Genomic DNA, 27,650 nt, shown 5'->3' with positions numbered 1-27,650 from the left:
ATCATTGGACAGGTTTATTGAAGCTGAGAATTTTTCTCACAATCCAAATGGCTTCTGGTATAGGCTGTGTGACGTCTCTTTGATCACAAGGCCCCATCCACCAAACACGAACAGATCATTCCTGTCCTGTTCATTCTGGAATATAATTCATCAAGCTGCCCCCACATGTGGACTCTGCTGTTGGATACAGATCAAGCTCTCTGGAACGTCTGCTTGCACACTTGGCCTTCACAGAACAGTTCCTAGGGACAGGGAGGGAGGGAGAACAGAGATGAGTTGGCATATAGTCTATTATTATTGGGGCTTTCCTGATGGCTCAGCAGCTAAACAATCCACCTGTAATGCAGGAGACACAGGACACTCAGGTTCGATCCCTGGGTCAGGAAGAGCCCCTGGAGAAGGAAATAGCAACCCACTCCAGTATTCTTGCCTGGAGAATCCCATGGACAGAGGAGCCTCGTGGGCTTCAGTCCAAAGAGTAGCAAATAGTCAGCCATGACTGACCAACTGAACAGCAGCAGCAGCTATTATTATTATTAGCCATACTTCTGACACCAGGTACATGGTATCTTTTCCAATCCTACATCTCCAACCCTCTTACAACAAACTGGACAGCCAACAATTTAATTTAGTTTGGACACTGAGGATCAGAGCTAGTGTGGACCCCACAGGTCAAGGGCTTAGTCTCATAAGATTGCCCCTACTTCAGACATCAATCGAAAGTCACCCATACATCTGACTGATCATCCCATATCGGGGATTCCCACAACTCCCTTCTCAGTTTCAATACTTTGCTAGAATGGCTCACAGAAACACTTTTTGCTTGTACTTACAGGTTTATTATAAAGAATGCAACTCAGAAACAGCCAAATGGAAGAGAGGCATAGGAGAAGGTATTGTGGTGGAGGTGGGAGTGGGGCATATGGAGCTTCCATGACCAGTCTAGCAGTGCTCCCTTCCAGCACTTCTATGTCTTCACCAACTAGAAAGTTCTCTGAACCCCTTTGTTGTTGTTGTTCAGTTGCTAAGTCATGTCCAACTCTTTGTGACTCCATGGACTGTATCATACCTGGCTCCTCTGTCCTCCACTATCTCCCTAATTTTGCTCAAATTCATGTTCATTAAGTTAGTGATGCTATCTAACCATCTCATCCTCTGTTGTCCCCTTCTCTTTTTGCATTCAATCTTTCCCAGCATCAAGGGCTTTTCCAATGAGTCAGCTCTTCACATCAGGTGGCCAAAATATTGGAGCTTCAGCTTCAGCAACAGTACTTCCAATGAATATTCAGGGTTGACTTCCTTTAGGATTGACTGGTTTTACCTTCTTGCAGTCCAACAGACTCTCAAGAGTCTTCTCTAGCACACCAATTCAAAAGCATCAATTCTTCAGCGTTCAGTCTTTTTTGTGGGTCCAACTCTCACATCCACACATGACTATTGGAAAAATCATAGCTTTGACTATGCACACCTTTGTTGGCAAAGAGATGTCTCTGCTTTTTAGTACACTGTCCAGGTTTGTCATGGGGCTCCCCAGGTGGCACAGTGGTAAAGAATCCACCTGCCAATGCAGGAGATGCAGCAGATGTGTGTTTGAGCACTGGGTCTGGAAGATCCCCTGGAATAGGAAATGGCAACTCACTCCAGTATTCTTATCTGGAAAATTCCATGGTCAGAGGAGCCTGGGGTCCAGTCCATGGAGTCAGACATGACTGAGCGACTGAGCATGCACACACACACACAAGTTTGTCATAGCTTTCCTTCCAAGGAGCAAACGTCTTTTAATTTCATGCCTGCAGTCAGCATCCACAGTGATTTTGGAGCCCAAGAAAATAAAATCTGTCATTGCTTCCAGTTTTTCCCCTTCTATTTGCTATGAAATGATGGGACCAGATGTCATCATCTTAGTTTTTTGAATACTGAGTTTCAAGCAAGCTTTTCACTTTTCTCTTTCACCCTCATCAAGAGGCCCTTTAGTTCCTCTTCACTTTCTGCCATAAGGGTGGTGTAATCTGCATATCTGAAGTTGTTGATAATTTCTGCCAGCAATCTTGATTTCAGCTTGTGATTCATCCAGCCCAGCATTTCACATGATGTACTCTGCATAGTAGAAATGCAAAAAAGCAAAATGGCTGTCTGAGGAGGCCTTACAGATAGCTGGGAAGAGAAGAGAAGTGAAAAGCAAAGGAGAAAAGGAAAGATATTCCCATCTCAATGCAGAGTTCCAAAGAATAGCAAGGAGAGATAAGAAAGCCTTCCTCAGCGATCAGTGCAAAGAAATAGAGGAAAACAACAGATTGGGAAAGACTAGAGATCTCTTCAAGAAAATTAGAGATACCAAAGGAACATTTCATGCAAAGATAGGCTCAATAAAGGACAGAAATGGTATGGACCTAAAAGAAGCAGAAGATATTAAGAAGAGGTGGCAAGAATACACAGAAGAACTGTACAAAAAATATCTTCACGACCCAGATAATCACGATGGTGTGATCACTCACCTAGAGCCAGACATCCTGGAATGTGAAGTCAAGTGGGCCTTAGAAAGCATCACTACAAACAAAGCTAGTGGAGGTGATGGAATTCCAGTTGAGCTATTTCAAATCCTCAAAGGTGATGCTGTGAAAGTGCTGCACTCGATATGCCAGCAAATTTGGAAAACTCAGCAGTGGCCACAGGACTGGAAAAGGTCAGTTTTCGTTCCAATCCCAAAGAAAGGCAATGCCAAAGAATGCTCAAACTACCGCACAATTGCACTCATCTCACATGCTAGTAAAGTAATGCTCAAAATTCTCCAAGCCAGGCTTCAGCAATACGTGAACCGTGAACTTCCAGATGTTCAAGCTGGTTTTAGAAAAGGCAGAGGAACCAGAGATCAAGTTGCCAATATCTGCTGAATCATGGAAAAAGCAAGCGAGTTCCAGAAAAACATCTATTTCTGCTTTATTGACTATGCCAAAGCCTTTGACTGTGTGGATTACAATAAACTGTGGAAAATTCTGAAAGAGATGGGAATACCAGACCATCTGACCTGCCTCTTGAGAAACCTGTATGCAGGTCAGGAAGCAACAGTTAGAACTGGACATGGAACAACAGACTGGTTCCAAATAGGAAAAGGAGTATGTCAAGGCTGTATGTTGTCACCCTGCTTATTTAACTTATATGCAGAGTACATCATGAGAAACGCTGGGCTGGAAGAAACACAAGCTGGAATCAAGATTGCTGGGAGAAATATCAATAACCTCAGATATGCGGATGACACCACCCTTATGGCAGAAAGTGAAGAAGAACTAAAGAGCCTCTTGATGAAGGTGAAAGAGGAGAGTGAAAAAGTTGGCTTAAAGCTCAACGTTCAGAAAACTAAGATCATGGCATCTGGTCCCATCACTCCATGGGAAATAGAAGGGGAAACAGTGGAAACAGTGTCAGACTTTACTTTTTTGGGCTCCAGAATCACTGCTGATGGTGACTGCAGCCATGAAATTAAAAGACGCTTACTCCTTGGAAGGAAGGTTATGGCCAACCTAGATAGCATATTTAAAAGCAGAGACATTACTTTGCCAACAAAAGTCCGTCTAGTCAAGGCTATGGTTTTTCCAGTGGTCACGTATGGATGTGAGAGTTGGACGGTGAAGAAAGCTGAGCGCCACAGAATTGATGCTTTTGAACTGCGGTGTTGGAGAAGACTCTTGAGAGTCCCTTGGACTGCAAGGAGATCCAATCAATCCATCCTAAAAGAGATCAATCCTGGGTGTTCATTGGAAGGTCTGATGTTGAAGCTGAAACTCCAATACTTTGGCCACCTCATGCGAAGGGTTGACTCATTGGAAAAGACCCTAATGCTGGGTAGGATTGGGGGCGGGAGGAGAAGGGGACGACAGAGGGTGAGATGGTTGGATGGCATCACCGACTCGATGAACATGGGTTTGGGTAGACTCCGGGAGTTGGTGATGGACAGAGAGGCCTGGCGTGCTGCAATTCATGGGGTCGCAAAGAGTCGGACACGACTGAGCGACTGAACTGAACTGACTCTGCATAGAAGTTAAATAAGCAGGGTGACAATATACAGCCTTGTCGTACTCCTTTCCCAATTTTGAACTAGTCAGTTATTCCATGTAAGGTTCTAACTGTTGCTTCTTGACCCACAGGTTTCTCAGATTTCTCAGGAGACAGGTAAGGTGATCTGGTACTCCAGTCTCTTTAAGAATTTTCCACAGTTTATTGTGATCCACACCGTCAAAGTCTTTTGTGCAGTCAATTGAGCAGAAGTAGATGTTTTCCTGGAATATCCTTGCTTTCTCCATGATCCATGAACTCGTTTATGTAAAGTCTTTTATGGAGATTTCATTACATAGGCATGATTGCTTAAGGTAATGGTCAATCTCTAATCCTTCTCCCCTCACCTGAGTTCAGGGGCTGGGCTGAATGTTCCAACCTTCTAATCCTACCTTGATCTTTCTTCGGACCAGCCCGAATCCTGAAGCTCTCTAGAGTCCCCAGCCACCATTCATCTCATTAGCATACAGAAGACATTCTCGTTACTCTGGAGATTCCAGGGGTTTTAAGAACCAGGTGCAAAGGCCAAATATTCATTGGTTTTCATTATATCACAGCTTATAAAAATCATAAGCTTCTTGATGAAGGTGAAAGATGAGAGTGAAAAATCTAGCTTTAAACTCAACAGTCAAAAAACTAAGATCATGGCATCTGTTCCCATCACTTCATGGCAAATAGATGGGGAAACAATAGAAACAGTGACAGACTTTATTTTCATGGGCTCCAAAATCACTGCAGATGGTGACTGCAGCCATGAAATTAAAAGACACTTGCTCCTTGGAAGAAAAGCTATGACCAACCTAGACAGCATATTAAAAAGCAGAGATGTTACTTTTCTGATAAATGTCCATATAGTCAAAGCTATGGTTTTTCCGGTAGTCATGTACAGCTGTCAGAGTTGGACCATAAAGAAGGCTGAGCACCGAAGAATTGATGCTTTTGAACTGTGGTGTTGGAGAAGACTCTCGAGAGTTCGTTGGCCAGCAAGAAGATCAAACCAGTCAATCCTAAGGGAAATCAATTGTGAATATTCATTTGAAGGACTGACGCTGAAGCTTAAGCTCCAATACTTTGGCCACCCAATGGGAAGAGCCAACTCACTGAAAAAGCCCCTGATGCTAGGAAAGATTGAAGGCAGGAGGAGAAGGGGACAACACAGGATGAGATGGTTGGATGGTATCGCCGTCTCAATGGACATGAGTTCAAGCAAACTCTGAGAGATGGTGAAGGACAGGGGAGCCTGGTGTGCTGCAGTCCATGGGGTTGCAAAGAGGTGGACATGACTGAGCAACTAAACAACAGCAACAATAAGAATCATCACAAGAATGTCCTTAGACCAAGGGTCTTTCTACCCTCTGCTTGGGCAGAGTTCTTGGACATGACAAAGAAGGATGCAGCAACTTGACCATTACTTCTTACAGCCACATAATCTTAATTCTTAAACATATTTGTATTTCCTTTGTAGTTCTATACTACATTTTTGTGATGGCAAGTTTATTAACTTTGTTTTTATTGCCAGAAGAGTGTGAGATTTGTCCGTCTAAGAATTGAAGTATCTTCAATGCCTTCATAATCAAAGACCACCACTTCAAAGACCACCCACACTTTAAGTGCTCTAATTTTGTTTTCATGGATCTGACCTAGATTTCACATGTACATTGGGACCAAAAAGGCATAGAGTTGAAAGCACACATTCTTGTCAGACCTAGATTTGAATCTTCACTCTGCACCTTGGGGAATTTCTAAACCTCAATCTCACCATTTGTAAATGGGAAAAAAATAGTGTCCCTGTCACAGGATTGGTTTGAAGACTAAGTTAGAAAATGTACTCAAAGGATTTAGCTAAGTAATTGCACACTAAGTCATCATTCAAAAATGTAAGCCATTGTAATACACATATATGGCAAGAAGGAATTCTCATTTTAAAAGCCATAATTAAGCCTTTATGCACAATTTTATACTTTATAGATTATATTTAGAAATTATTGATTAGGTTGACCTATAACTTGTATGGTCTTGGAGTGCTGGTGGCTTAAGAAATTGATATACCCCTTTTGGAAGTGAATAAGGCAACAAAGTAGCAAGAAGCAATGATGTTTGGGACAACACTGATCCCTTCTGTAAATTCTTCCTAAGGAAATAAATGCATGGATGCAAAAAGCTCTATTTATGTGAATTTAAGAGACAGCAGAAAACACTCTGAAACAATATTTCTGGACACTGCAATTAAGATAATATTTTAGTAAAATAAGAGTTCATGAATCTGATGGAATAGTACACAGCTGGTTGGCTACCTTATATGGATTCAACTAACACAAAATGAATACAACAGAAAAGTTGTTAGAAAGTTAGAATATGTTTTTCTATTAAATGAAAAGTCAGAATACCCTCACAGACTGGAAGGTAAGACATCAAATTGAAAACAGTTGGGTTGGGATGGTAGGATTGCTTGTCACGGTTTCCTAACGTCATTTAAAAAATAAGAACATTTAACAACAACAAAACAAACAACCCAACCTGAAAATGGGCAGAACACCTAAATAGACATTACTTTAACAAAGACATACAAATGACCAATAGGCACATGAAAACATGCTCAACATGGCTAATTATCAGAGAAATGCAAATCAAAACTACATGAAGTACCACCTCACAAAAGTCAAAATGGCCATCAATAAAAAGTCTACAAATAGCAAACGCTGGAGAGAGTGTGGAGAAAAAGGAACCCTACTACACTGTTGGTGGGAATGTAAATTGGTGCAGCCACTATGGAAAACAATATGGAGGTTCCTTAGAAAACTAAAAATAGAATTACCATGTGATCCAGCAATCCCACTGTTGAGAATATATCCAGACAATACTATAATTCAAAGAGATACACGCACCTTCTATGTTCATAGCAGCACTATTCACAATAGCCAAGACATGGAAACAATCTATATGTCCATTAAGAGATGTACAGATAAAGAAGATGTAGTACATATATACAATGGAATACTACTCAGCCATAATAAAGAACAAAATAATGCCATTTGCAGCAACATGGATGCAACTAGAGATTATCCTACTGAATGAAGTTAAGTCAGAAAGAGAAAGACAAATGCTATATGATGTCATTTATATATGGAATATAAAATATGACACAAATGAACTTATCAATGAAGCACAAACAGACTCACAGACATAGAAAACAGACTTGTGATTGCCAACAGGGTGGGGGTGGGGATGGAGGAGGAATGGACAGGTAGTTTGGTGTTAATAGATGCAAACTATTATGTATAAAATATATGGGCAACAATGCCATACTGTATAGTTCAGGGAACTACATTCAATGTCCTGGGATAAAGCATAATGGAAAAAAACATAAAAAGAATGTGTGTATACATACATACACATATTAACATATATATGTGTATGTATGTATGTCTGTCTGGAGGAGGGCATGGCAAGCCACTCCAGTATTCTTGCCTGGAGAATCCCATGGACATAGGAGCCTGGTGAGCTACAGCTTCTAGGGTCGCACAGAGTTGGACACGACTAAAGCAACTTAGCACACATGCACGCGTGATTGTTATGTATAGCTGAGTCACATTATTGTACAGCAGAGATTCACACATTGTAAGTCAACTATTTCAGTTAAAAAAAATAGAGGAACAAAATAGGGCCAGTACCAGGTGGAGTTGGTCCCCTTCAATCCAATGGGTCCAGCCTCTGTTCTTCTTTTCCCCCTTCTGCACACAGGTGAGTCTGTCATTGTCCCAGGTGACCAAGCTCTGCATGAGGGATGGGGGAAAATACTGATGTGCTCTGGCAGCATCCTCAGATATGACTAGAGAAGGTGTCAAGGACCTTGCAAAACTAAAAGTCTATGTCATGACTTTAATTTTTGCCTTGTGGGCTTCTCTGGTGGCTCCGTGGTAAAGAATCCACCTGCCAATGCAGGAGACACAGGTTCAATCTCTGATTGTGGAAGATCCCACAGGCCTTGGAGCAACTAAGCCCATGCACCACAACTATTGAGCCTGTGCTCCAGAGACTGAGAGCCACAACTACTGAGCCCACATGCCTTAGAACCTGTGCTCTGCAACAAGAGAAGCCACTGCCATGAGAAGGCTTTGCACCACAACTAGAGAGTAGCCCCAATCGCCACACCTAGAGAAAACAGCCCATATTGCAACAAAGAGCCAGCACAGCCAAAACTAAATAAATAATTTTTACCTTGCATTTTCTGTTATCCACACCTTTGTTATCCTCATCAAATTCTTCTCCGACTTTAAATTTCACAACATAGTTCCTGAAGGTGCTGTTCGTGTGGATGGTAAAAGAATCCCCATTCTGCTCAATCACTTTCTGTGGCTTCAGCATCTTGGCTATCTTGCGAGTGGCAAAGTCAATATCTTAAAAATAATTTTTTAGAAAGAAAAGACATTTCAACATTTACTTGAGATGCAAAAGCTAAGGATTTGGCAGCTGTCCTCAAAATCATTGCAGCTGAGGTCTAGTGTTTCTCAGGGTTTTGGTATAGACAGTTCCCGTTCAGTGGCTTTGAATGCATTATGAACTAGAGGTAAAGGCTGCTTATTTTGTTTACTTGTTTTGATATTTATTTATTTGGCCTTGAGTCTTAGTTGGCAATAGGTGGGATCTTCAATCTTCGTTGTGGCATATGGAATGTTTAATTGTGACATGCAACTCTTAGTTGCAACATGTGGACTCTAGTTCCCTGACCAGGGATTGAACCAGGGCCCCCTGCATTGACAGTGCAGAGTCTTAGCCACTAGACCAGCAGGGAAGACTCAAGGTTGCTATTTTAAATAGAGAAAAAGTGAAAGTGAAAGTCCTTCAGTCATGTCTGACTCTTTGTGACTGCATGGACTATACAGTCCATGGAATTCTCCAGGCCAGAATACTGGAGTGAGTTCCCTTCTCCAGGGGATCTTCCCAACCCCAGGATTGAACCCAGGTCTCCCACATTGCAGGTGGATTCTTTATCAGCTGAGCCACCAGGAAGCAAAGTGCAATTTTAGCCAGATCTGAGGGAGGTGACAAAGTGAGTGGTGAGCTGTTCAGATCTTGGGGGGAAAGAAGTGTAGGACTGTAGAAGGAAATGGCAACCCACTCCAGTATTCTTGCCTGGAGACCCCCATGGAGTCTAGTGTGCTACAGTCAGAGGGGTCACAGAGTCAGACACTACTTAGCAACTGATCAGCAACAGCAAGTGTACGACAGAGCTCACTAGGACTCTCAGGAAGTGCCTGTCAGATGGTCTCAGGAACCTCCAGGAGCCTGGGGTGGCTGGAGAAGAATGAGGGAGAATGAGGAGGGGAGAACTAGAGATGAGATTCGGTGTAGCATAAGGGACCATCGGGCTTTAATTCAGAGCACGATGGAGTTGGATGGGAGCCACCGGAATATTTAGAGCAGGTGACATGATCTCACTGGCAGGCAGCCACAACTGCTGGCTTGTCATCCTGAACATTCCTATGAGTCATGGGACACGGTTCTCCTATTTAGGGAATATCCTGTTCATGTAGAATGAAGTTTCAGGAATCATTTCAGAGATTTATGTACTTCATTGCAGATAGCTTGGTCCCAGAATTGACCCCTGTTTTAACTTGTTTGCCTAACAGATTCATTTTTTTCTGACATGACTGGTCCTCAGAGCTAGCTGTGCTTTTCAGGGCTGGGTGCCTCACATCTCCATTTCCAGCCTAGAAAGCATGGCCAAGCCCTGCATAGGGCTCCATGAGCATTGCATTACCCCCTACACATTTCTTTTTTTCTCAAAAAATGTATTTTCTGGCTGCACCACACAGCTTGCAGGTTCTTAGTTTCCCCAAACCTAGGATTGAATCCCGGACCCTCAGCAATGAAAGTGCTGAGTCTTAACCCCCGGACCACCAGGGAGCTTCCAGTTCTACTCATTTCTAAGCTTGATGATAGTGTGAATGTCCTTGTCTTAAGAAAGCTGTCTTTTTTGGCTTCCCTGGTGGTCCAGTGGTCATGAATCTGCTTTGCAATGCAGGGGACACCAGTCTGATTCCTGGTCCAGGAAGATCCCACATGCCACAGGACAACTAAGGCCCTGTGCCGCTACTACTAGCCCATGTGCAGCAACTACTGAAGTTCGTGTGCCCTAGAGCCTGTGTTCCTCAACAAGAGAAGCCACTGCAATGAGAAGCCCACACACTGCTGCTAGAGTAACCCCCCCACACCCACGCTCTCTACAACTAGAGAAAGTCCATGTACGATAATGAAGACCCAGTGCAGCATAAATATATAAATAATTTTTTTAAAGCTAGCTGCCTGAAAAAAAAAAGAAAGGCTTTCTTAGAATGAAATAATGTCATTTTTGGTATATTGTCACCCTGCTTATTTAACTTATATGCAAAGTACATCATGCGAAATGCCAGGGTGGATGAATCACAAGCTGGAATCAAGATTGCCAGGAAAATATCAACAACCTCAGATATGCAGATGATATTAACCTAATGGCAGAAAGTGAAGAGGAACTAAAGAACATCTTGATGAAGGTGAAAGAGCAGAGTGGAAAAGCTGGCTTGAAACTCAACATTCAAAAAACTAAGATCATGGCATCTGGTCTCATCACTTCATGGTAAGTAGATGGGGAAAAAATGGAAACAGTGGCAGATTTTATTTTCTTGGGCTCCAAAATCTCTGAGGACAGTGACTGCAGTCATGAAATTAAAAAAATGCTTGTTCCTCAAAAGACAAATCTAGACATTACCTTAAAAAGCACAGACCTCACTTTGTTGACAAAGGTCCGTATAGTCAAAGCTATGCTTTTTCCAATAATCATGTATGAATGTGCTATGCTTAGTTACCCATCATGTCTGACTCTTTGTGACCCCATAGACTGTAGTTTGCCAGGCTCCTCTGACCATGGGGATTCTTCAGGCAAGAATACTGGAGTGGGTTGCCATGCCCTTCTCCAGGGGATCTTTCCAACTCAGGGATAGAACCCAGGTCTCCTGCATTGCAGGCTGAATCATTACCATCTGAGCCATCAGAGAAGGCCAAGAATACTTCATTGTGTAGTCTATCCCTTCTCCAGGCGATCATCCTGACCCAGGGATCTAACCGCGTCTCCTGCATTGCAGGTGGAGTCTTTACCAGCTGAGCTACCAGGGAAGCCCATGGATATGAGAGCTGGACCATAAAGAAAGTTGAGTGCTGAAGAATTGGTGGTTTTGAACTGTGGTGCTGGAGAAGACTCTTGAGAATCTCTTGGACTGCAAGGAGATCAAACCAGTCAATCCTAAAGGAAATCAACCCTGAATATTCATTGGAGGACTGATGCTGAACCTGATGCTCCAATACTTTGGCCACCTGATGGGAAGAGCTGACTTATTGGAAAAGACCCTGATACTTGGAAAGACTGAGGGCAGGAGAAGGGGGCGAGGATGAGATGGTTGGATGGCATTATTGACTCAATGGACGTGAGTTTGAGCAAACCACGGGAGACAGTGAAGGTAGGAAAGCCTGGCATGCTGCAGTCCAAGGGGTTACAGAGTCAGACACAACTTAGTGTCTGAACAACAACATCACTTGCAACATATTGGATGGACCTAGAGATTATCATACTAAATGAAATAAGTCAGAAAGAGACAAATACCATATGATATCACTTATTAATATATGCGGAATCTAAAATATGATACAAATGAATTTATCTATGAAACAGAAACAGACCAACAGACATAGAGAATACACTTGTGCTTTTGGAGAGGGGGGGAGTGGAGAAGGAAAACATTGCCAGTTTGAGATTAGCAGAAGAAACTGTTATATATAGGATGGATAAACAGCAACGTCCTACTTATAGTATAGGGAATTATATTCAATATCTTGTGATAAACCATAATGGAAAAGAATATGAAAAAGAATATATACATATATTTAACTGAATCACTGTTATACAGTGGAAATTAACAGAATATTGTAAATCAACTTTTTTCAATAAAATGAAAAAAAACTTTCCAACCTAGAACTCAAGTTTTTAGCATGAAATGCAAATGATCCAGTCTTTACTTATTTTCAGCAATCTTTAAACATGGAGGCTAAACCCTTGAAATATTTATCTGATTATTAATATGATCAAGCCAAATTTAAAATAGTTATCACTGACTTTCCTTAAACCCTATTCTGTATGTGTAACAAAAACAAATAAGAAACCAAACTTTAGATGATTACTTTATTTCAATTATGCTTTACAATCAGTGAGATGATTTGTTGCTAGTAAATTTATAATTGGTACTACCACATTATAAGACTGTCACTTAACAGATTGGTGGTTGCAGGCTGGCCTTTTTAAAGATCAAAATTTAAACTAGCTTAAGTTCTGGTCATTTTCTGCCAGGTCTACACTTACCATGACCTCAGTGACCAAATTGCTTATAAGGCTTTTGTCCAGATCAAACCATACTTTTCCACACCATTGATTTTTTAAGTAGGAAGTATGACATTCCAGCGGAAGGAAGTGAAGTGGAAGTCGCTCAGTTGTGTCCGACTCTTTACGACCACATGGACTATATAGTCTATGGAATTCTCCAGGACAGAATACTGGAGTGGGTAGCCTTTCCCTTCTCTGGGGGATCTTCCCAACCCAGGGATTGAACCCAGGTGACAATCTAAATGACACACATACCATTATAAGTGTGTGAGCATATACATTTTAGGGCAGGATCTCAAAGAGGCCAACACAAACACATACTTTTCTAAACTTCATCTGTTCACATTAACCCTTCATCTCATAGCCACTTCTTTTTAAAAAATTTTTAATTTTTATGTATTTATATTATTTGGCTGTGCCAGGTCTTATTTGTGGCATGTGCGATCTTTGCTTGAAGCATACAGGATCTTTTATACGTATATAACTGAAACTTTTCACTAAAAAATTCTTACAGTTTGTGAGTGACAAAAACAATGTGTAAAGTGATGTGACCAAAACTATGTTTTAAAAGTGCATTCATGCACAGAGTTTAAATCTCATGTAAAAAAAAAAACAGCCATTTAAAAATGTCAAATTTTTATCCAATTACACGTGAATATTGTGTCAGATTTGATTAATTTGTCTTATAGCAAGATCGTTAGTTGTGGCATGTGAACATGCAGCATGTGGGATCTAGTTCCCTGATCAGGGATTGAACCCGGGCCCCCTACCTTGGGAGCTCAGTCTTAGCCACTGCACCACCAGGGAAGTCCCCCAAAGCCACTTCTAATTTTGAGGCAATGTGGGTCTTGGAGCCAAGAGAAATTGGGCTTTAAATCCCAGCTTATGTGGTAACCTTCAACAAGTTGGTAACATCCTTGTGTTCTCATGTTAATGATGAGATTAAAGGGAAGTCCTGGACAAGATGGTCAAGCTCATAAGCATTAGCTTCCTTCCTGCCTAGAGCGTCATACCCTGAGTTGTCCTTGGCTATTGTGGCGCCCACCAAGAACTCCCAAATCTACAGCTAGCTCCTCCAGACTATAGAACCCAAGCAAACGTTCTTCAGTGTCCGAAGGACAAGTTGCCTTTCTTCTCCCTTCAATTTGGCAGAAGCTAGGAAAGAGCAATATTGTTGGAACTGCAAGATCAGCTCTACTCAAAAAGGAGTTATTTCCCCCCTCAGAAGAGATGCCAGCCGGGACACATTGAAACAAACTCTGTGGGGCCAGCCTCATTGCAAATCTCTTCTGTGTCTTTCCTTTCTTTTTTGTAGAAAATAGACTTCATTCAGCTTCCCTGGTGGCTCAGACAGTAAAGAATTTGCCTGCAGTGCAGGAGATCTGGGTTCGATCCCTGGTTGGGAAGATTCCCTGGAGGAGGGCCTGGCAACTCACTCCAGTATTCTTGCCTGGAGAATCCCGTGGATAGAGGAGCCTGGTGGGCTACAGTCCACGGGATTATAAAGAGTCAGACACGACTGAGTGACTGGAAATCATCAGTAAGTTTGGGGGTTTTGCGCATGAGTGACCCATTCTCCTTGCTTGGCATTGCAATAAAGCTTTCTCTGCTCCAAACTCTGATGTTTCCATTTATTTGGTCTCACCATTGTAAAATAAAATTCATAGTTTATGGCAAAACAAGGGAAATTTAAACATAAAAATTCTTTGCCTTTTGGCCTCCCCCTCCACCTCCCTCCCCACCACACTGTATATATGTGTGCATACTAAGTCACTTCTGACTCAATGAAACTATGAGCCATGCCGTGTAGGGCCACCCAAGATGGACAGGTAATAGTGAAGAGTTCTGACAAAACGTGGTCCACTGGAGAAGGGCACGCAAACCACTTCAGTATCCTTGCCTTGATAACCCAGTGAACAGTATGAAAAGGCAAAAAGATATGATACTGAAAGATGAACTCCCCAGGTCGGTAAGTGCTCAATATGCTACTGGAGAAGAGTAGAGAAATAACTCCAGAAAGAATGAAGAGACTGAGCCAAAGTGAAAACAACGCCCAGTTGTGGATGTGACAGGTGATGGAAGGAAAGTCTAATGCTATAAAGAACAATATTGCATAGGAACCTGAAATGGTAGGTCCATGAATCAAGGTCAATTGGAAGTGGTCAAACAGGAGATGGCAAGAGTAAATATTGACATTTTAGGAATCAGTAAACTAAAATGGACGGGAATATGTGAATTTAATTCAGATGGCCATCATATCTATTCTGTGGGCAAGAATCCCTTAGAAGAAATGGAGTAGCCCTCATAGTCAATAAAAGAGTCTGAAATGCAGAACTTGGTTCCAATCTCAAAAATGACAGGATGATCTCTTTTGGTTTCCATGGCAAACCATTCAATATAACAGTAATCTAAGTCTATGCCCCAACCACTAATGCCAAAGAAGCTGAAGTTGAACAGTTCTATGAAGACCTACAAGATCTTCTAGAACTAACACCAAAAAAAGATGTCCTTTTCATCATAGCGGACTGGAATGCAAAAGTAGGAAGTCAAGAAATACATGGAATAACAGGCAAGTTTGACCTTGGAGTACAAAATGAAGCAGGGCAAAGTCTAACAGAGTTTCGTCAAGAGAATGCACTGGTCATAGCCAACACCTTCTTCCAACAAAAGAGTCGACTCTACACATGGACATCACCAGATAGTCAATATCAAAATCAGATTGATTATATTCTTTGCAGCCAAAGATGGAGAAGCTGTATATAGTCAGTAAAAACAAGACCAGGAGCTGACTGTGGCTCAGATCATGAAATCCTTATTGACAAATTCAGACTGAAACTGAAGAAAGAAGGGAACACTACTAGACCATTCAGGTATGACCTAAATCAAATCCCTTACAATATACAGTGGAAGTGACAAATAGTTTCAAGGGATTAGATTTGATAGACAGAGTGCCTGAAGAACTATGGACAGAGGTTTGTGACATTGTACAGGAGGCAGTGATCAAGACCATTGCCAAGAAAAAGAAATGCAAAAAGGCAAAGTGGTTGTCTGAGGAGGCCTTACAAATAGCTGAGAAAAGAAGAGAAGCTAAAGGCAAAGGAGAAAAGGAAAGATATACCCATATGAATGCAGAGTTCCAAATAATAGCAAGGAGAGATAAGAAAGCCTTCCTAAGTGAACAATGAAAAGAAATAGAGGAAAACAATAGAATGGGAAGGACTAAAGATCTCTATTAAGAAAATCAGAGATATCAAGGGAACATTTCATGCAAAGATGGGCACATTAAAGGACAGAAATGGTATGAGCCTAACAGAAGCAGAAGATATTAAGAAGAGGTGACAAGAATACACAGAACTATAAAAAAAAGATCTTAATGACCCAGATAACCATGATGGTGTGATCCCTCACCTAGAGCCAGATATCTTGGAGGGTGAAGTCAAGTGGGCCTTAGGAAGCATCACTACAAACAAAGCTAGTGGAGGTGATGAAGTTCCAGCAGAGCTATTTCAAATCCTAAAAGATGATGCTGTTAAAGTGATGCACTCAATGTGCCAGCAAATTTGGAAAATTCAACAGTGGCCACAGGACTGAAAAAGGTCAGTTTTCATTCCAATCCCAAGGAAAGACATCCCAAACAATGTTCAAACTACTGCACAACTGCACTCATCTCACATGCTAGCAAAGTAATGCTCAAAATTCTCCAAGCGAGGCTTCAACAGTACATGAACTGAGAACTTCCAGATGTTCAAGATGGATTTAGAAAAGGCAGAGGAACAAGAGATCAATGGCCAGCATCTATTGGATCAGTGAAAAAGCAAGAGAATTCCAGAAAAACATTTACTTCTGCTTCATTGACTACACTAAACCCTTTGACTGTGTGAATCAAAAAAATTGTGGAAAATTCTTAAAGAGATGGGAATACCAGACCACCTTACCTGGCTCCTGAGAAATCTGTATGCAGGTCAAGAAGCAACATGGATGCTTCGTCAAGCATGGGACATGGAACAACAAACTGATTCCAAATCAGGAAAGGGGTACATGTCAAGGCTGTATATTGTTACCCTGCTTATTTAACTTATATGCAGAGTACATCATTCGAAATGTCAGCCTGGATGAAGTAAAAGCTGGAATCAAGATTGCCAGGAGAAATATCAATAACCTCAGATGTGCACATGATACCACCCTTATGGCAGAAAGTGAAGAGCAACTAAAGAGCCTCTTGATGAAAGTGAAAGAGAAGAGTGAAGAAGCTGGCTTAAAACTCAACAGTCAAAAAACTAAGATCATGGCATCCAGTCCCATCACTTCATGGCAAATAGATGGGGAAACAATGGAAACAGTGACAGACTTTATTTTCTTGGGCTCCAAAATCACTGCAGATGGTGACTGCAGCCATGAAATTAAAAGATGCTTGTTCCTTGGAAGAAAAGCTATGACCAACCTAGACAGCGTATTAAAAAGCAGAGTTGTTACTTTGCCAACCAACGTCCATCTAGTCAAAGCTATCATTTTCCAGTAGTCATATATGGATGTGAGAGTTGGACCATAAAAAAGGCTGAGTGCCAAAGGATTGATGCTTTTGAACTGTGGTGTTGGACAAGACTCTTGAGAGTCCCTTGGACTGCAAGGAGATCCAACCAGTCAATCCTAAAGAAAATCAGTCCTGAATATCCATTGGAAGGACTAATGCTGAAGCTGAAGATCCAATACTTTGGCTACCTAATGGGAAGAACTGACTCACTGGAAAAGCCCCTCATGCTGGGAAAGATTGAAGGCAGGAGGAGAAGGGGATGACAGAGGATGAGATGGTTGGATGGCATCACCGACTCGATGAACATGAGTTTGAACAAGCTCTGGGAGTTGGTGATGGACAGGGAAGCCTGCTGTGTTGCAGTCCATGGGGTTGCAAAGAGAGGGACACCACTAAGCAACTGAAGTGAACTGAATTGAAAGCTTGAACTCTGCCCCAATTCTCTCTGGAATCTCCTCCGCTCAAGCCCCTACATGAATAGCTTAAAAATTCCCCAATTTTGCCATTCAGGGAGACACTGCTTTGGGAAAGATCTCCCCTGTGGTCCTTATTTGCTTTAAGTAATTATAAATCCTTTCTTCTTCTGATATTTGGCTTGGTTGTTTCTCTTGGCTGTATGCCCACCAAGAGGTAAATTCGGTTTTCAGGTGACACTATGAGATCTCTTGGTTTGTATTTTAGACACACTTAGAATATCAAATCTCTTCCAACCACCTCTAACAAATAGGGAATCTAACAGAATTCAGAGGCTATGTAGCTTTGATTCTGTTACCAACAATCAATGGCTAGTTCTGGGTTTCCAGTTTCGTGTCCTGCTATACTAACTAGCCTCTGTATTCCAGAAATCCCGAGCACACTTATATTTCTTTTGGGAAACAGACTGCAAATAAGAATTAATGTGTTGTCTGGATCCAGTATCTTTCTGGAACCAGAACCAAACATTAAAAAAGGAGTTGGGGGACTTCCCTGGTGGTCCAGTGGTTAAGACTCCATGTTACCATTGCAAGGAGCACAGGTTCAGTTCCTGGTTGGAGAGCCAAGCTCCCACAGGCCATGCAGTACAGCCAAAATAAATAAACAAAATTAATTTTTTAAAAAATAGGAGCTGTGAGGCAGGATATCGATTCAATACTATTTGGTTTAATCTTTTGTGAAATGGGTTGGATGATAAATGAATACAGCTAATGTAAATAAGGGCTTCCCAGGTGGTACAGTGGTAAAGAATCTGCCTTCCAGTGCAGGAGACACAGGTTTGATGGTTCAATCCCTGATCGGGAAGATCCGCTGGAATAGGAAATAGCAACCCTCCAATATTCTTGCTTGGAGAATCCCATGGACAGAGGAGCCTGGCAGGCTACATTCCATGGGGTCACAAAGAGTTGGATACAATTGAAGTGACTTAGCATGAATGCATGCAATATAAATAAATAGAGCCTCTGTTAGCCTCTAGGACCTCATACAATGGTAGATAATGGAAAAACTTCTACAGAAATCATGAAAAAAAGAAGTCTCAAACAAGGAGTCACAGCATAACATGCAGAAAAGTAAGACAGTATTGGGGACAGATAAAGGATTTCATGAATACACATTTGAAAAACACTGATTACAACACTCAGAAGGCTGCTTTGTGATACTCAACAGGCTTAACAAAAGATGTTTCCACACACTTGAAACATTCACCCTGACTCCATTCCCTGTTTTCTTCTCTAAGAAATTTGCTCTAAAAGCCATGGGAATGACTAAAAAGAAAGAACTGCAAGGCAAAATTCAAAGCCATGCCCTGATCTCTAACACTTTATCCTCCAGAAAGACGTCAGATGCTAGCCAGAGAAACCAGAGAAGAAAGCACTTATGAGGACTTCCCTGGCAGTCCAGTGATTAACAACCCATAAACTCCCAATGCAGGGGGCGCAGGTTTGATCCCTGCATGGGGAACTAAGATCCCACATGCCATGGGTTGTAACCAAAAACAACCTCCCCCACCAAAAAACCACAAACAAGCAGAAAAAGAACGCACTTATGATCATATGTCCCCACTAATTTAAGGGTGAGGTGATAAGTAAAGTGCCAGGGCTTACTACCTTTAGGAAAAATAATCATTAACTCCTTCTCATGAATTAGAAACAGAGAGGAAATGAGATTCAGATTAAGGGTAGCAGAATATGCCACCCCAAAATATGCCAGTTTGTCATACTGACTATTTTGAAATGAAGGCCATGGGAAAGCAGAAAAGTCTTGCCCTCCTCCAGAGCAGGACATAATTTTTTAAACGTGACCTCTGCTTTCCCTGTACCAGGTTGGACAGAAATTAGGGAGACAACTCTGAACTTCTATCAGTCTAGAGATAGCACCAGAAAAATCTGTATAACAAACTTTACTAACTCATTCTTATTTACCATTAGTTTCTCCATGTATTTATCTTCCCACAATTTGTCACCCCTGGAATCTCAAAGCCTTTTTCTTTGTCTTGTCATTTCTCTACAGAATTATTACTTTTTGCTCAGGTGCCATATAACTTCCTTTTTTTTTTTTTCCTTTTTCTTTCTTCTTCTTTTTAAAAAATTTTTGGCCATACCTGGTGGCATGTGGGATCTTAGTTCCCCAACCAGGGATCGAACCCATGCCCCCTGCACTGGAAGTCAAATCTCAACCACTGGCCCACCAGGTAAGTTCCCTAAGCTCAGGTTCTAAACACTCTGAGATATTCATCATTGAATGCTCCCGAGTGTATTCACCATGCATGTGTTAACAAGCTTCTGTTTGTTGTCTTGTTACTCCGTCTCTTAGTATAATTTACAGGGTCCCCACCAATGAAACTAAGAAAGGTAGAGAACTAACATATTTTTCCTTGCCTATAAGGTTTCTGTCAGTATGAATCCAATTTAGCTTGAGAAGTTCCAGGCCTCCCTGCTTAGTGTGAGAAAGGGAGGGTAAAATCCTACCATAGGTTGGGAGATCTTACAGACACACTGGAACCTTAGAATTGCTGTTTAGTCACTCAGTCGTGTCTGACTCTTTGCAACCCCACGGACTGTAGCCTGCCAGGCTCCTGTGTCCATGGGGTTCTCCGGGCAATAATACTGGGGTAGGTTGCCATGTCCTTCACCAGGGTATGTTCCCAACCCAGGGATCAAACCTGCATCTCCTGTGTTGGCAGGCTGATTCTTAACCACTGAGCCACCTGGGAAGCCCAGAATGGTACATTCCAAAATGGCTAAAATACCTGATTTTAAGTTATTATTATTATTTTTTAGCAAAATTAAAAGAAAAAAAAAAAAAGGACCCCCTGCTTTCAATTTGCAGATGGAGAAACCCAAGCTCAGGTCAGATAATGCGGAAGAGAAGCCAGAGCAGCCCCCAGTCCCCCAAACTTCCGGAAGCTCTGGCCAGATCAAAAGCGCCCCTGATCAGGGACTTCCCTGTGAGTCAGTGTCTAAGACTCCATGCTCCCAATGCAAGGGGTCTGGGATCCCTGGTCAGGGAACTAGATCCCACCTGCCCCAACTAAGAGTTTGCATGCTGCAACTAAAGATCTTACATCTTGCAACTAAGACCCAGCGCAGCCAAATAAAAAAATAAAGTTCAAAGAAGATGCCCTATCTTCTTTCACCATTCCAATAGCCTTCGCAAGTTCTGCTGGCTGGTAAGGTAGCCAACTTCCACTTGTGTCCGTTGAACATTAGAAACATGGCTAGTCCTAGCTTGAGGCATGCTGCCAGCTTAAAATGAACTCCTATTTAACAACAGCAACACAAAAAGATGCCCCTGATTGCTGTTATTTAGTCAGAAGCGCTAGGCATGAGCAGGTGCTCAGAACCACCAACGCTGACGAATTAAATTACCGGCAGAAGGAACTGAGCATCAGTACCAAAGGGAGGCATTCTACCGTCAGGCAGGACAGAAACTCTGCGGACCTCGCCGCCCCCCTACACCCCCTGAGGCCCCTCCCGTACTTCTTCCTCCCTGCCCTGCAGGGGAAAGTGGAAGCAAACCCTTCAAGCACCGACCCACAGTCCTCCTGGCTGGAATTTGGCCCCGGGGTGAGGGTGAGGGGGTAGCGGCCTCTAAAGGATCTGGGTTTCTTAACCCCCGCCCCTCGATGAGATGAGGAAACCAGAAAACTAAAGATTTCAAACGTGTCTCCAGACCTCTAACCTGCACTAGAGCCGCCGGAGGGCAGGGCGGGGGGCGAGGGCGGAGCCGGAGGCCAGGCTCCGGTCGGTCCTCTGGGGCGCCGGAATCTGCGTCCGGAGCATCTCCAGGGGGCGCTGATGCTGCGGGCCGGGATCTCCCCTGGACTCGGGGATTCCCTGAGCCCGTTGTCCAGTGGCAGCTGCTGCTAAGTCGCTTCAGTCGTGTCCGACTCTGTGCGACCCCATAGACGGCAGCCCACCAGGCTCCCCCGTCCCTGGGATTCTCCTGGCAAGAACACTGGATGGAGAAGGAAATGGCAACCTACTCCAGTATTCTTGCCTGAAAAATCCCATGGACAGAGGAGCCTGATACGCTACAGTCCATGGGGTCACAAAAAAAAAAAAAAAAAAAGAACACTGGAGTGGGTTGCCATTTCCTTCTCCAGAGACCCGCGTTAAAGCGGCCACGGGGCGAGGATCTCCGGGGAGGGGCTTCGGGTCGGGGCGCCTCCCCGACACCCAAGGGGAACCCCATAGTGTCCTCGACTCTCCTTGCGAGGTGGCCTACGCCACCGTCGCCCCCTCCTGCTTGGAAGTCCGCGATGGGACAGGAGCCTTGCCCGCGTGGACCTGGCACCGGCGGACAGACGGGAGGACAGACAGACTGGCCGACTGGGATAGGCAGGACGGGAGGGTCCAGGAGACGGCCAGACGGGTGAAGAACAGGGGGATGCGGGAGACCGAAGGATGAGGGGACAGGCGGCTGGACTGAAGGACTGGCAGACGGACGGAGGTTGGAGACCAACGACAGTCAGACGGACGTTCAGGGGGACGGAGGATAGACGAGGATGGGGAAGTGGGGGACCCGGCGAACCCGTAGTAAGACTCGGGGGACGCATGGATGCAGGTGAGGGGACGCAGGGAGAAGGACCAGCAGGCCAGCCCGGTCGCCTCGGCCCCGAACCGGACGCGCGGCTGAGCCCGAGGCCCCCTTACGGCCCCGCCCGCCTACCTAGGGCCCGCATGTAGCCCTCGACGTTGTCGCTGCTGAGCAGGTTCCAGGTGCCGCTGAGGTCGGAAGGCATGACTGGGCAGGGGACGGAACTGGCCTGGGACGGCGGGGACTGGGAGGCCAATGTCTGGCCGGGGAGGCGGGACCGGGCGGGACCTCGAGGGGACAGAGCGGGGAGGGCCGTGCAGGGAGCGCTGGCCACAAGCCTCCTGGAAATTCGCTCCACTTCCAGCCTCCTTGTCCACCCGCTCCTGGGCTTCTGTCCTCTTCTGCTTTAACTCCAAAGTGGACGTACCCCACACTGGGATCAGAGCTACACTTTTTTCTTATAATTTCATGGCTGCAGTCACCATCCGCAGTGATTTTGGAGTCCAAGAAAATAAAGTCTGTCACTGTTTCCATTGTTTCCCCATCTATTTGCCATGAAGTGATGGGACTGGATGCCATGAACTTAGTTTTCTGAATGTTGAGTGTTAAGCCAACTTTTTCACTCTCCTCTTTCACTTTCATCAAGAGGCTCTTTAGTTCTCGGCTTTCTGCCATAAGGGTGGTGTCATCTGTGTATCTGAGGTTATTGATATTTCTCCCAGCAGTTTTGATTCCAGCTTGTGCTTCATCCAGCCCGGCATTTCCCATGATGTACTCTGCATGTAAGTTAAATAAGCAGGGTGACAATATACAGCCTTGACACATACTCCTTTCCCGATTTGGAACTGGTTTGTTGTTTCATGTCCGGTTCTTAATGTTGCTTCTTGACCTGCATACAGATTTCTCAGGAGGCAGGTGAGGTGGTCTGATATTCCCATCTCTTTCAAAATTTTCCAGTCTGTTGTGATCCACACAGTCCAAGGCTTTGGTGTAGTCAATAAAGCAGAAGTAGATGTTTTTCTGGAATTCTCTTGCTTTTTCGATGATCCAACAGATGTTGGCAATTTGATCTCTGGTTCCTCTGTCTTTTCTAAATCCAGCTTGGAAGTTCTTGGTTCTTGTACTGTTGAAGACTGGCTTGCAGGATTTTGAGCATTACTTTGCTAGCATGTGAGATGAGTGCAACTGTGCGGTAGTTTGAACATTGTTTGGCATTGCCTTTCTTTGGGGTTGGAATGAAAACTGACCTTTTCCAGTCCTGTGGCCACTGCTGAATTTTCCAAATTTGCTGGCACACTGAGTACATCACTTTAACAGCATCATCTTTTAGGATTTGCAACTTGAATTTCATCACCTCCACTAGCTTTGCTCGTAGTGATGTTTCCCTAAGGCCCATAGTGACATTGCCTTACTCAAAATGAGGCTATTGATTCTTATAAGTACAAAACATTGGTTCCTTTGGTGGAATATGATGAGATGATTCAAGTCCTGGGATTAGATAAACTTTACCACTTCAAGGGCACAGAACTATGAACTCTGACCAGATTTCTGGAGCACGAAACCTATTTAAATTCCAGATAACTAAGGGAACAGGACATGGAGAAATCATATTTCCTTCCTATCCTTAAAATCTTATTGTTCTAAATGTTGGCCTGAAAATGAAATTCACAGGAATAACTAATAATAGTGTCAGCAATTGTACTGTTTGGTATGGCTCTTGGCCAGCTTGGGCAAGGACCATCTATTATGGGTAGGCTTGAATGGCTGTTGAAGTAGACTGGATATAGATTGGACTTGCCCATGGGAGAAGGAGAAATCTTCTCCTCTACAATTCCAAGATCTTTCTTCCTGACTAGGACCAAAGTTATCTCTGGAAAGGAAAGACAAATGTTACTTGGCCAAATTTGTGCTTTCTTTCCTTCCATTTGATACTGGCAAAGTGAACCATAAAATTAAGAGCCAAGATGCAGTCCTACACTTGTGGATGAGCAGTGCTTTCTCCTAGACAGTGATGAGCGGAAATGATGAGGGGCATTTGTAGTGGAGGCATTTTTCTGGTATTTGATGGAATCTAATACTGGTCCATGAAAGAATGGTACATACAGTAAAGACATAAAATAAACTTCACCTCATCTATACCTCCCCTCCTAACACAAGGAGGCAATGCATTTTTCTGGTATTTGATGGAATCTAATACTGGTCCATGAAAGAATGGTACATACAGTAAAGACATAAAATAAACTTCACCTCATCTATACCTCCCCTCCTAACACAAGGAGGCAACGCCATCAGGGAGCTTGGTCCCATTCCAGGGATAAAACCTAAATACACAGCGGTTTTATTATACTTCTTTTTGGCTGTGCTGGGTCTTCGTTGCTGCATGGGCTTTGCTCTAGCTGCAATGAGTGGGGCCCACTCTCTAGCTGTGGAGCACAGGCTTCCCACTGCGGTGGCTTCTTTTGGTGCAGAGCATGGGCTCTAGGTGCACAGGCTTCAGTAGTTGGTGCACATGGGCTCAGCAGTTGTGGTGCATGGGCTTAGTTGCTCCAAGGCATGTGGAATCTTCCCAGACTGGGGATCATACCCATGTTTCCTGCATTAGCAGGAGGATTCTTTATCACTGAGCCACCAGGGAAGCCCCCATTATACTTTTATCGTTAATTCTATGTTTGAAAATCTCCCTAACACTTTTAAATGTGTCATTGGTGTCATGTTACCCACTGGTCTAGAAAAACTTGGGCACTTTAACTTGATTTGGGAAACACTGCTGCATTATTGACTGATAAGGCACTTGAGGCAGACATGGATCTGAATCTCAGCACTGAAACCGAGGTGATTTCCTGAGCAGAGTGGGGGGCATTGTCCCAGAGGAGGAGTCCAACAGAGACAGGAATTCCCCACCATGTGCTGGTGCTACTGTAACAGATCAAAAACTGTATGTGGACCCCACCAAGCTTCCCTCCTATGAGCCCCCACATCCCAACCTACACACTTGGCTTCAAGTAGGCTGGCTTCATGAATGGGCTTCTCCATACCTCCACTCAGGTTGTTCCTCCAATCTAAGGTTGCTGGAAGTGGCAAAAAAATAAACCAGAAACAGGATTCCTCAAGTTTCAGATACATGATAAATAACTTGTAGTATTTATTAGGCTTCCCCGGTGGCTCAGTGGTAAAGCATCTGCCTGCAATGCAGGAGATCCAGGTTCAACCCCCCATTGGGAAGATCCCCTGGAGAAGGTCATGGCAACCCACTCCATCATTCTTGCCTGGAGAACCCCATGGACAGAGGAGACTGGCAGGCTACAGTCCATAGGGTCGAAGAGAGTCAGACACGACTGAAGCAACTTAGCAGCAGCAGCATATAAACAAAAAACAACCACCCCTACCAGCATCAAACAATACACCAGCTCTGCTCAATTCCTAAACTAAATTCACATTATAAGAGCCAAACATGAGACATGATAGAGAATAAACAATGGCATTTTCCCCTCTTCCTCAATGAAAGCTGCAACAGTTACTAATATTTACTTCCTTGTGAAATTCATTGTCCTAGTTTCATTATCCAAAGAGGAAGCTGTGTCCTTAAGGACACCCCAAAACATGCTATTATTCTGAGGTATTAGGAGCATCCTGGTACAGGGACAAAAAGCCAAGCAGCTCCTTCTATGCACAAAGTTGCTGATCCATAAATACCACAACAATAGGATCGTTTCACTGTTACCAGGTCTCCTGGGAGGGTCCCTCCCAGCCTTACCCAGCGGGCCCTGAGGTCAATACACTCAGCAAACTATGGGCACTTCTAGCTGAAAAGGCTTCATAGTAGAAAAGAAGTTTCTAGCACTGGAACCCTCCTGCAGTTCACACACACTTCAGATAAACTTGTGTAATTTTCCAGGAGAAATCAAAGTTAAACTTTGATAACTTCATCGACTTCTAGCAAAAGTTCTATTGCTATTTTTCAGTACTGCTCCAACTTTTAAGCTCCAAAAAGCTGAGGGGCAGGGGAACGATTCTCATTTCTATGAACTGAGATTATGACCTTTCATTCATTCAGCACGTTAAAGAGACTGAAACCGCTGGGTGCCAGGCTTTGTACTCTTCTCTTTGAGAAACAGATCCATTGACTTCAGTAAGAATAAGCCAGGAGTGGGGACTTCCATGGTAGTCCAGTGGTTAAGAATCTGCCTTCCAATGCAGAGGACACAGGTTCAATCCCTGGTTGGGGAACTAAGATCCCACGTGCCACGGGGCAACTAAGCAGGGGAGCGGCAACTACTGACCCTGGGGGCCTCAGCTAGAGAGAAGTCTGCAAGCCACAATGAAAGATCCCACATGCTGCAACCAAGACCTGACACAGCCATAAATAAATAAATAAGTAAAAATTAAAAGAGAAGGCCAAGAGCCACAGAATTTACATTTGCCAACTTTATTTCCTTTTTAAAACTGGCTTCAGATAAGACTATTCAACTGCACAGATGTAAGTGTTTTTTTTTTCTTCTGCAGAGGTATAAATCCTTCATCCAGAGTAGTGTAGGTATGAAATGTAAATCATTAGGTGTAGGTATGTAAAGGTAAATTATTCTACTTTCTTTAGAAAGTTAACTTTAGTCCTGTTTCTATCACAGAATGATTTTCATGAACCCTAAAACTATTCTAAAAAAAGCTATTTCTGGTACTTGTGCTTTACTAATGGGTAAAACTGCCACAGAATTTTAATCAGTAGCAAATCATATAACAAGTTTGCCTTTTTAACATAATGTTATGACTTCAATTATTACTTAAGTGTTCTGCATTGGTTAAAGTTCGTACAAAAGAACAAGAGAAAAAGCAAAAAAAAAACAGGCTCTTTTTCTGCTTAAATTCACAAACAGCAGGTTCACAGGGGACTGGAACAGAAACTTCAAGGGTCTTCCAAAACTCAAGAGTTTTAGATTGAGACTGTGGAGCTTTCTTGCACAAACCATTCATCAAGGCCTCAAAACTCTGAGCTAAAGGAACTGCTGGGCTAACTCAGTGTGGTATTTCTCATGTCCCTTCATTGTTTGATTATTAAGCTATGAGTAAAGGCTAAGAGCATTCACACTTCATAAAATCCTTGAATGAGACCTCTCATTCTCTTGAATGAGACTCCTTGAATAAGATACCTCATTCTCAGAGGTCTCTTATGTGCTAAGAGAATCCGTGCATAACATGTGGAGAGCAGAGGCTCCCGATCTGCCGTGGGCATCAGAAACACCTGTGTACCTTTCTAAACATTCCAGGGCCTGGACCCCTCTTCCTACCTCCAAAAGTGATGCTGCAGGCAACATGCCTTAGCAAAGCTTCATTGGCCTTCTGAGATGTGCCAGAGATAACGAACTACTGGTGTAAAGTGTCTGCCAGATCATTCACAGCCTGTATTCTGCACAGCTGGAGATGGCTGATCAGTGATGCCTTTTACAAGATCATTATTTTAAGAACTGTTTGGCCACCCTGGGTGAGGGGGGGCCCAGAAATAGGCATGCATAAAATGTTCATTCCTTTCATAACTTAAGACAGGATCTTACGTGGACTCTTAGTTTTCTTCTTCTTTTTTTTTTTTTTTGCTGCACAGCATGTGGGATGTTAGTTCCCCGACCAGGGATTAAGGCTGGGCCCTTGGCAGTG

At 43.3% G+C, this 27,650-nt stretch overlaps 1 protein-coding gene and 1 non-coding gene across 2 annotated transcripts; both read right to left on the bottom strand.

Annotated features, from left to right (window-relative positions):
* On the bottom strand, positions 1-23,525 carry RBP7 (retinol binding protein 7). The gene is made up of 4 exons (XM_081489362.1): positions 22,137-23,525; positions 8,269-8,447; positions 7,722-7,823; positions 1-242 (listed from the first exon to the last, which is right to left on the bottom strand). The coding sequence occupies exons 1-4, from the start codon at positions 22,207-22,209 to the stop codon at positions 192-194; spliced, it is 405 nt and encodes a 134-aa protein (XP_081345488.1). The 5' UTR covers positions 22,210-23,525; the 3' UTR covers positions 1-191.
* TRNAD-GUC (transfer RNA aspartic acid (anticodon GUC)) lies at positions 8,770-8,842 on the bottom strand. Its single transcript has one exon. It is a non-coding gene; the product is annotated as a tRNA-Asp (tRNA).
* Positions 23,526-27,650: the final 4,125 nt, after the last annotated feature.

Source organism: Giraffa tippelskirchi, chromosome 5 (assembly GCF_054371585.1).
Source record: "Giraffa tippelskirchi isolate mGirTip1 chromosome 5, T2T-mGirTip1v1.2.pri, whole genome shotgun sequence".
NCBI lineage: Eukaryota > Metazoa > Chordata > Mammalia > Artiodactyla > Giraffidae > Giraffa > Giraffa tippelskirchi.
Note: the sequence above shows the minus strand (reverse complement) of the source record. Positions and strands in the feature narration are given on the sequence as shown.